Source organism: Engraulis encrasicolus, chromosome 1 (assembly GCF_034702125.1).
Source record: "Engraulis encrasicolus isolate BLACKSEA-1 chromosome 1, IST_EnEncr_1.0, whole genome shotgun sequence".
Classification (NCBI taxonomy): Eukaryota; Metazoa; Chordata; class Actinopteri; order Clupeiformes; family Engraulidae; genus Engraulis; species Engraulis encrasicolus.
In genome coordinates this window covers 59966686-59977638 of record NC_085857.1, presented here as the reverse complement: position 1 = coordinate 59977638, position 10953 = coordinate 59966686, and the positions used below count along the sequence as shown (strand labels likewise).

The following is a 10953-nucleotide window of genomic DNA, read 5'->3' as shown; positions in this document are numbered from 1 at the left end:
GCTTGCTACGTCACCACGCGACTTGCCTTTCAGGCGTGAATAAAGGTGTCTTCAAGCCAGACCACGCGGGGGCGTGATATCCCATACTATCTGTGTTGTACCTCGTTCCTCTCCCTCAGGGAACAGTGGTTATATTCATAACCTGACGTTTTACATAGTGAAATTAGCACTACAGGCTAGCGTCTCAGCTATACCCTTCTGACCAGATCACACATTGATAAAGATTTTAAAATGGTTTTAACTGTTGTGATGTCAGGAAATATGTCTGCTTTTAGAGCACACATCATGGCTTGCAATCATGTAACTTATATCAAGAGGATAACAACTGGTAATTAGATATTCATTGTTGAAGGACCCTGGTGAAGTAAATCTGACCTGTCGAAAACAGCATTTCCCCAATATCTTTGGATCTGCGTTCTGCACTGGTTTCAAATTTCCCATGATCAAAGAGGATATCGATGCGCATGTCCACAGCAAAAAATAAATCAGAGTCTCGTTGTTACCCAGAGATATTTGGTTTGTCTAAACTTTACCCTGTACTCAACTGTACTCAGTCTACCCTACTGCAAAAACAATTGCCCCATGGGGACAATAATGTTCTACTACTAATATTCAAAATTAATTAAAACCCAATAATGAGTTTAACAGTTGAAGTCTTTTATCCCATTGAAACCCGGTATAAGATGTGACAACTGAACTACAAATGGCTGCCATTGTCAGCTTGTTTGTTCACCATGAAAAGACAAGAGAGGGTCTATGACAACAAGGTTCATATTTTATTAAGAAACAGAGGTCAAAAACAACATAAACAATGGAACATTCAAATTATTTAAACAACAACTACAACCCCAGAATGTCTTTTACAATAATGTTCATCAAAAAGTAAACTTCCAAGTTCCATGTAACAGCAGAAATCCCAGCCACAACACCACACACACACACACACACACACACACACACACACACACACACACACACACACACACACACACACACACACACACACACACACACACAGAGACCCATAACAGCAAAAGCGTCAATAAAACATCAGAAAAAACTCAACCTAGGTCATCATAGCAACCATCCCATAGTTCTGCCAAGTTGTCATAGGAAATAATAGTCTATTAGAGTAAGTCTATTAAAGTAAGATACTTCAGGCTCAGACATTTCCGGGATCCATGTGGTGTCAGGTGATCGCCTCAAGAGTAGGGTGCATCAAACATCCCTCAAAAATGAAAATTTTTGCAATATCCCACTCTGCTATTGCAGTATTGTTCCTTTGCATTATCATAACTCCCTTGTAAATTTCTAACAAATTTGATTGATGTTAAAGGGTGGCACAATAGGCTTGACATATTGAATGGGGCTCAAAGACATCCAAAAAGGAATTGTCATTCAGTGTAACGGATACCTTCTGCTGACTGTAACTGTAAAAAAAACATGATTTTAAAATTGTTTCAAGTGAATGGATGCCAGCCGAGGCTTTCATGAATTCACTGGAAAAAAATAAAATAAAAAAAGAGTCATGTTTTTTACAGTTACAGTCAGCAGAAGGTATCCGTTACACTGAATGACAATTTCTTTTTGGACGTATTTGACCCATAGGCATTTTTGGCTAAATCTGTGCAAAGCGTTTTTTGAGACTGTTTTGATGCAGTGAGAAAACAGTGAGAACAGTCATTTGAAAGAATGCTCCAGTTGCCTTTCCACTGCCCCAGGACATCAAAACCCCCAAAAAGGGCTAAATCATGGATACGTGGATGTTTGAACATGGCTAAAAGATTGGCAAACGGGGCCTAAAGCCATGCTGAAGGAAGGCTCTAAAAACAGACACAGGAAATTTCAAATGTGGGAAAGTGGAAAGGGAACTGGAGCATTCCTCCAAATGATTTTCACTTATTTTGACCAAAATAGTGTAAAAACACACTTTTCAAGGATTTGGCTAAAATAGCCCATCCACTGCCATTCAAAATTTCAAGCATAGTGTGCCACCTTTTAACATTAACTAAATTTGTTAAGATTTTACACAGGTGTTATGTTTATAGAAAGGAACAAAAGCAGAAGCAGAGCAGGATTTTCAGAGGTCGGGGCGTTTGATGCACCCTACTCAAGAGACCTTCGGTTAGGAGACCTTTGGAGTCTTGAGGTTGAGAATAAATAGAGTTCCCTTAGCCCTGTAGATGGCTGTAGGGCACATCTTGTGCAAGCCACCACCAAACATCACAAAAACAGACCAAAGGAGACCAAACTTGAGCACACTGCTTTGTATTGGGTGGGCGGAGTTTGGGGTATCTTACTCAAATAGACCATTCTTTGGCCATAGCAACGTCAGCAGATGGACTTTATTATTACTGAACTACAATACGACTTAAAGGTGCAAATTCCTCCACCCATACGATTATAACATGCTCTCTCTCTTACACACACACAGTCACACACAGTTGTAATGCTCACACATACACACACACGCACACACACACAATGAGATGTTTTTATTTGGCATGTTGGTTACTCAACAGTTAGCATGTCAGCATGCTAACTCAAGTCATTAACATCTCAAGTTAGCCGACATCTTTTAATATGATAAGAACAGTTTTGCGTCTTAAGCGTCTACAATTTTATAAAGCTATCTATTACTATTACTATTATTAAAATGGATTGGAAAGCATTATAAAGCTAAAGCTATGTATTACTATTAGTATTAGAATTGTCTTGGTACATTAAAAATTAGGACTTACTATGATTGTCAGTAGCGTGTTAAATTTTAAAGGTGCTTTAGCATTAAGATAAGGTGAAGTGCATCATGGGTTTGCTGCAAAGTGCAGCTTGTAACCTCGCCTGTAACTCAAGTCCCCCCCAAACGGCTCCCTTGCATTCCGCGGGTGAAACATAAATGCAAATTTGCTGTGTGTACTGTGTGTTGTGTCATAGTGACAACACAATGGGTCTTTTCCAATGAGGTGTTCATTTTCACATGCTCTCCCTATTCTGTCACTCCAACATCAACAACACTCACTCTAGACCATGCGCTATATCATGTTAGCATGTGTACTATGTTAACAATACTCACTTTATTGTCAATAACACTCCACAGGTTAGCATGCCCTACATTAGCATGGCTATTGAAATACTGACTATGACACCATTCTCTGATGACTGCGATACATGATCCTCAACGGTGACCGTTAGCCCTGTTGCTATCGCTAACTGGCTAACTATCGTTAATTTCACCATGACATCAGACAAGTTCCAATTTTATTTACTTGTTTTATTTCCTGTTTCTGTTTCAAATGCATTGAATCGAAGGGGTCTGATGTCATATGGAAAAGGCTAATTGTGCTGCAATATGATATTATGAGGGGTTAAGTTTAGAGTTAGCATTGTTGGGGTTAGCCTGTAATATTAATGTTGGATTGACAACAGCTAATGGGGCAGCTAGGTTGGCTAGCTGGTGTAGACTCTCAAGGTGTATGTGTGAGCCTATGCGTGCGTGTGCGTGTGTGTGTGTGTGTGTGTGTGTGTGTGTGTGTGTGTGTGTGTGTGTGTGTGTGTAATTTACAGCTAACTGTTAGCCTGCTGTGTTTTATTTCTTGTGTCCAGCTGATCCTTTCTTCCTTGAGTTTGTTGCCTTGGCAACGCCCCTTGACCCTGTGGCAGTGGCTGCTTTGGTGCGTGAGTGTGCGCGCGGGCTGGGGGACTCTGAGATAGTGTGTGTGTGTCTGGCCGTGGGCGGGCAGGAGAGTGTGTGTGTGCCTCGGCGGTAGTAGGTGTTAGTGTGTGTGCGTCTTGCAGGAGAGGGGGACTGAGTGTGTGTGTGCGCGTGTGTGAGTGCATGTGTGTGTGCGCCGTAGCGGCGTGTGGGTGAGCAGCTGCTGTGTGCGAACAGGGCGGTCTGTCTCCGCACGGGCCTGCCATAGCGCGTGTGTGCGTGTGTGTGCACGTCTTGGGGCGTGTGTGTCGGGGAGGCGTGGCCAGAAGAAGAGAGGCGGTCCTGCCAGTAGCGAGCTCCTCCAATCACAGGTCGGCATGCAGGAGATCGACCAATTGTGTTGCGCGATGCAGGAGACCGACCAATAGCACCTGAGCCGATGTAGCCACCCGGCTTAGCGATCACCACCTTAGCCCCACCCACTCTCCCATGACTCTCTCTGCCTGGGGACCTGGAAGAAGACTTGAAACACTGTGGAGAGAGAGAAGAGAGAGAGGATGGAGAGACAGAGTGAGGGGGAGGGGGGAGATAGGGGAAGCAAGAGAGGGAGAGAGAGAGACAGATGGAGAAATGGGGGGGGAGAGAAAGAGAGGATGTAGAGATAGAGAGAGAGGGGGAGGGGGAGATAGGGGAAGAAATAACATCCATTTTTTGAGGATTTCTTGTCATATTGACTCGCCAAGTACTGTTCCAAAGTGATGGTTGCTTCAAAATCTACCAAGTGTCACACACTTGATTCGTAGAAATTCCAAGGCTACACTTGCTGCATCCTTGCCATGCCAGAATACCCAGAAGCCCTCACGTCTCCAAGCTCAAGGCTTTTTACTTACCGTACAGGCATGGGAAACACAACTTGATCATTGTTTGTGCTCATTAAGTTTGTGTTGCTTTTCAGAGCTTTTGACAATGCACTGGTTCTTGAGAAAGGGGCTAAAACAGTTTGTAGTATTAAAAGAAAAAAAGTGAATTGGTATTTCCTGGCATATCCTCATAGACAAAGGTCTGGGCTTTTCAGAAATTTACAAGGCCAATCTCCCCATTTTGTATTTTTTTTTCAGAAATCAGGCTTTCCTCTGATCATGCCTTGTTTTTTGTCAACACCGCCGTTACAATGGTATTCATTTGGTTGCTTATGTATCTGAAGTTTTTAAGGCATTATGTGCATTTTTTGGTTCACACATATGCCTTTAAATGTTACAAATTCATTTGTTTTATTTAACGTATAATACTGTTTCATGAATGCTAATTTTAAAATATGTACTGTCATACAGTGCTTACTTTACGCCTAAATAGAACAAACATTTTTTTGTTATTTCACAAATATTTGTGTAGGCTTAATTTTGCTATTACTTTAATAATTCAACAACTCCTCAGGAAAATGTTATAAGCACATTCATTTAAACTATCCAAACTCCTTACTGTCACGTCAATGGCATCTTGCATAAATGCTTTTGTTAAGAAGAGGGGTTCGGGATAGGGTGTGAACACTGAGGTTCATCCGATCAGAATGAGAATAAATGCTGGAGCCAGTATTGCAGTCCTTTTCTTCTTTATTAATAAATCATCCTAACATAACCTTGTAATTAAGCGTGTGTGTTTTCTGTAATAAAACAGAATAAATAAAAACATATACAGTATTAACATAAGGCAATGACCTTACTGTCATTGTACTCTACATACATAAGGCTAGCGCCATCTTGGTCTTAACATGTGTCTTACACACTAGTGGGCTAAGTCCCAAAAGTACAGTAACAAACACTTAGGAAAATTGCACAGCTCAATGTTACATTACAATCAAACTAAACAAAGCAAGATACAAAATAGGCTCATCTTAATCAAATAAAGACAAGTACTGAACCGAAATGGCTTAGAGACAAAAGTAGCATAACTACAACTGACTGACAATGACAAAGCATACCTGCTAAGCTAATAGCAAGTACAAAACGGTTAGCTACAGTTAGCTTCATTTCCAGTACTCATAAATCTTAACAACCTGAAGCTACAACAAATACTGACGAATATAAATGACAACAAACTACTTACGGGATCATGGATGCACACAAACACGAATGTCAGGCAGAAAAGGTGGCCGTGGCACCAACTGAAAAAACGAACACTCCACTAGGCCTACCGAGTGAACCGGAGTTTGAGGGAAAAATCTAAGCTTTTAGAAAGACGTGCCTGGAGTCACATAACCACGTAATGTCCATATATGGCATATAGACCAATAACGGTCATTTAACCCTTACCTTTCTAACAGCTTTATTTATGTGTGTACAGTATGTTTGTGCGTGTGTTTTTCCTTCATCAGTTAGAATCTCTAGAAAGTAGGTCACTGATTCTTGAGAATGTGACAAAAACTGGTTCCAAGTTGTTGAAATCCAAAAATATAGATGTGTATTGTCATAGACTAAGATTCTGTCTGCGCAGCGAATGTATTGGCCAAGCTTACCATGTTTTACATTTTGCATAAAATGGACTCTTACTTGGTTTTGTCAACAGTGTCAGACAGAATCAGAAGATTTACTTCAACAATTTATCACAATTGTAAACATATTGTAAGCATATTCTTAAAACTTGTCCAAAACATGTAAAACACATGTTTTTTGTAAACTCTATCAGATGTCACCACTGTCATGTTTTGTGACAAAACACCTCCAAATGCACCTCAGTGGAGGCTAGAGTATAATTTTGAATCACCATTATTACTAACATGTCTGATAATGTTTCATTAACCAGCACAATTAAGTAAAATATGGAACAAGATAACGAGCGGAACAAAATCTGACGGTGGTGACATCTGACGGTGTCAAACAAAAAAACGACCCTTTTACATATTATGCATTGTGTGTTCACATTAGCCATTTCATTTTCGCTCTGTTTCTTAGGTGCTTCATACCTCTTCTGAAAAAGTATATGTTAATTAACATTAATGTACTGTAATACTATTCAAACCTCCGACGGTGTTGACAGTTTATGGTTGGGACAGTACCAGTCTCCAAACAAATTAACAAATTGAGGAGAAAATAGTAAACTTACAGGAGCTTCAGTGATGGTGAAGTATGCAGTAGAGCTAAAGGTTTGAAAAGGGGTCCTCAGTAATGACAATGTGCATACCTGCTTTTATTGTCTTTTAAAAAAAATCTGATGGTGGAGACGAATATGTGCTACACATTTTGAGCCATCAGAAAATAATAGTAAATCTTGTTTTACACTCACTTTGTAAATATCTGTAGAATCACTTCAATATGTTTTTCCACGTCACAGTGATATTCAATTCCATTTAATTTTTATTTGACGTCAATTGAAATGATGATGTCTGTCCTTGAACAGCCATTTTTACAGGGGGTGGGCAGGTTTGTAGCCATGAAAAGTAATACAATTACACTTAAATATTTCAAACAACTGTGCATTTGTGTAACAGACCCCTTGGTCCTCACCTGGATTCGTTTTGTTCATGAACATTTTGTTGATTTTCAACAACAACTATCAGTGAATGTTGTTGTACATTTATAACTTACACCGCAACAGGATTACATCGAAATGTTTGTGTTTACCATTAAAATCATTTGGAAATACGTGTATATTAGCCAAAACGGAAATGCCATAATGTTCACTTCCAAGCATGTTCCATTCATAATCGTTTGAGATTCTGAGGATTTGAGCCTCATCTTGCGAGTGTGTGACTTCAAGGCTGTGGCACTACCAGGGCAAATATGCTAGACCAGTGATTCTCAAACTATGGGCCGCGGGCAGTACTGTAGGTGGGCCGCGTCTCGAGAGGTAGAAAAAAATAATATTTACTCACATCACATGTTGTTTAGATAATCATCACATGTTGTTTAGTTATCTTATGTCTTGTGTGCGTCCAGAAACGTGAGTAGGCCTACACTTTCTTTTTTGGTATTCTTGTGTGTTATGGTGTACTATTATATTGTATGCAGGATTTAAGTTAAAACATTGTGTCATTCAATCGTGGAAGTAATTTTCTACCGCGAAATATTTAGCGCAAGTTACCCGCGAGGTAACTTAGGTGTTACATTTTCTATCTGCCGTCATGATGGTGCATTTTCATGCATAGACCTATGGTGTTGATGTATATGTAAAATGTGTATTTGAAATAATTTTTAGTCGATTGTGAGGGGAAACATTGCCGTTTTGACTGGCTACAATAGGCTATTTCCTCCTAAATATTTATTTAGCTCACTGTCAGGCTGATGCATATTTCTCTGAGCTGTGAATGCTGGCTTGTTCCATGCTAATTTCATATTCAGTATTTAGGAGTCACTTTCTCCTTAGTCATTTTTAATTTGTAAGATTATTTGTAATTACTGATTTATTATTTATAAGAGGACCCCAACAACCCTTTGAGCAAGTGTGCATTCTTACCCTCAGCGGCAATATGGTTTGGTGGGCCCCAGAATTTTTTCACATTTAAAAGTGGGCCTTGGTGCTCTGAAGTTTGAGAATGGCTGTGCTAGACTTTGAGATATGGTTGAATATGGATGCTCAGTGTCAGCAATGCTCCTAGTAGATCATTTGCATAATTTGGAGAAGATAGATACCACCTGCCACTAAACTCTGTGCTCGGAACTGAATTAAAACTGAATTGAACTGTGTGTGTGTGTGTGTGTGTGTGTGTGTGTGTGTGTGTGTGTGTGTGTGTGTGTGTGTGTGTGTGTGTGTGTGTGTGTGTGTGTGTGTGCTTGTAGGTGATCGTGCAGCGTTCATTGTCTGCTAAGAGCTTGAGTCATGCCAAAGGAGCCTCTATCCTGGCGAGTTACCTGAAGATGCTGCCGTTTATATTCATCATATTACCAGGCATGATAAGCAGAGCTCTGTACCCAGGTAACATGCGCACACGCACACGCACACGCACACGCAAGTGTACCTGAGTTGGTGGTTGTGGTCGGAGGTCCAACATTGATTGGGAGAGACGAGCCATCAGGTTCAGACGCTGAGTAAAGGGACTGTATACCCACACACATGCACACACACATACACACATTAGTGAGCCATGAAGTCCAGACACCAGGTGGTTCAGTTCACACACACACACACACACATGCACGCACGCACACACGCACACACACACACACACACACACAGCCACACCCACACAAGTGTACCTGTCGGCGGGGGGGTGGGGCTCCTGGCTGGAGGGGGTGTGGTCATCATGACTGGTGTCTCCACTGGTGAGGTCGCCGTGGCAACTTGTAGCGTCTGCAGAGTCGCAGTCATAGAACTCCTCAGAGGCATCGGAACCCTGGCCACGCATTACTACGCCAACCCCCATGTCATCATCTTCGTCCTCGTGGTGTGTGTGTGTGCCAGGTGGTGTATTGTGTGTGTTCTGTGTGTGTGTGTTCTCTATCGGGTCCTCATATTCCTCCGAGCTGGACGAGTGCATGTGCTCTGAGCTCGGCTGTTCTACTCTGGCTGTGTGTGTTTGTTCTGCGCTGGCTTTGTGTGTGTGAGTGGGTTTGGCCTGTCTGCGAGCACGGGGTGTGTGTGAGGATTTGTGTGTGTTAGAGTGTGGTGTGTGTGAGGGTTTGTGTGTGTCTGCGTCTGCACGTGTGTGTGTCCTGATGTCAGTACCATCGCTGTTGAGGCGCAGCTTGACGGTGCGAGGTTTGGGGGTGGGAGGCGTAGAGGGGTGCGACAGTGGGGTGTTTGTGTCTGTGGTGTGTTTGAGGGATGTGTTTTTGTCTTCAGTAGTGTGTGTTTGTTGTGTGTTTTTGTCTAAGCCTTGTGTTTGTTTGTGGGTGTCTGAGGTGTGTGTGGATGATAGCTGTGCGTGTGTGTTAACAGGTGCAGTGTGTGTGTCTGGGGTCGGTGACTGCTGTGTGTGTGGCGTGTGTGTGTGAGTGTGTGTGTTTGTTTTGGCTCCGGCCGGCGAGCTGCTGCTGTGCGTGTGTGATTGTGTTTTCCGCTGGTCATCAGTGTGTGTGCCAGACTGCGCGTCATTGCGTGTGTGTGTCTCTGTGTGTGTCTGGGCCTCAGGGTGTATGTTGGTGTGTATGTGCGTCTGCGGCTGTGTGTGTGTGTCGGTGTGCGTGTGTGTCTGCGGGTCGGTGGGTTTGTCAGTGTGTGTGGTGGGCAGTGGCCGACTGAAGCGAATGGCTTGCGAGGTCTCAGCCAGCTGGGAACGCATCAGGTGAGCTGGAGCAGGCCTGAATAAGGAGAAAATAAAGAGAGAGGGGGGTAAGAGAGGAGGGGGGGAGAGGGAGAGAGAGGTTGTACAAAAAACGTTTTACTGATTGCTAAACAAGAGGGATGGACATTAATTATTTAATCACTTTCAAGGAAATATATTGACTCAAATGAATGACATTTCCCATTCCAAGTCACATGTTATCGGTGTCTATACTACATGGAATCTCCTTCATGTCGTCAGTAGCTCCCTGATTGGAGCTCATCTAGCTGACGTGAATTTTGTTTTTAGTCCACATGTTTCAGAGGCCTAGGCTTATAATTCTACCTACTTCAAACTACAAAAATGACCACTGAAAATCAACAATTAATAATAAAAACCATGGCGAGTGGAATATGCCAGCGTCCTTTTCAAATGGCTTTACATTAGGCTATTTTTTTCAATTAGTTAAGTTTCATTTTTAAAATCACAACAAAAATCGTAATTTCCACTTCCCTCCGCAACAAAATTGCAGCAATACTGTAAAAAGCACCGCTACTTTTATTGTGATTTTCTGGAAATCCTCATGCACCATCAGGCATTTCAGATCTTTTTCCTGGGGGGACTGGATAGTAATGCATACCTGTCTCTGACTGGTTCTCATATGATGACATCACTAGATAATATTTTGTACTGGTCTCTGATTGGTTGGTTCTCAACGGATGGCATCACTAGATAGTAAAGCATACCTTGGTTCTCCCCTGATAACATCACAAGGGAGGGGGCTTATGCGTGTATACGAATGACAGCTGGTGTACAAACGCTGTACAACACTGCTCCCCAGACCTGGAATATGTGACTGTGAGGTGTAGACCCTTTTATTTTCCTCGTGAATTCGCCTTTGGCCCTGCCCTCTTTAGTTACAGTTGCTAGGTCGAACAGATAAACTTTCAATGCTGAGATATCAACGTGATTTATGCAGTGACTGCAAATCGCAGCAGTTATTCACTCCTAATAAATAATAGTGTGAATATAAGTATTTATTTTCTGAACTGTCATGCAATGCATCACAGCTGTTAAGCTGTTATGAGCGGTCATATTCTCACAT

At 42.0% G+C, this 10953-nt stretch overlaps 1 protein-coding gene across 4 annotated transcripts in view; it reads right to left on the bottom strand.

Annotated features, from left to right (window-relative positions):
- Window positions 1-755: 755 nt before the first annotated feature.
- Window positions 756-10953, bottom strand: part of LOC134456228 (protein FAM83G-like) — a 53737-nt gene continuing 43539 nt past the window's right edge. For 3 of the 4 annotated variants that reach the window (XM_063207619.1, XM_063207622.1, XM_063207628.1), the window contains 3 exons: window positions 8842-9885; window positions 8604-8682; window positions 756-4183 (listed from right to left, as the gene is read on the bottom strand). In XM_063207619.1, coding sequence (XP_063063689.1) covers window positions 3587-4183; window positions 8604-8682; window positions 8842-9885 — 1720 coding nt within the window. In that variant the 3' untranslated portion in view covers window positions 756-3586. The remainder of the gene's footprint in view (window positions 4184-8603; window positions 8683-8841; window positions 9886-10953) is intronic. The other variant, XM_063207633.1, reaches the window with a different exon arrangement.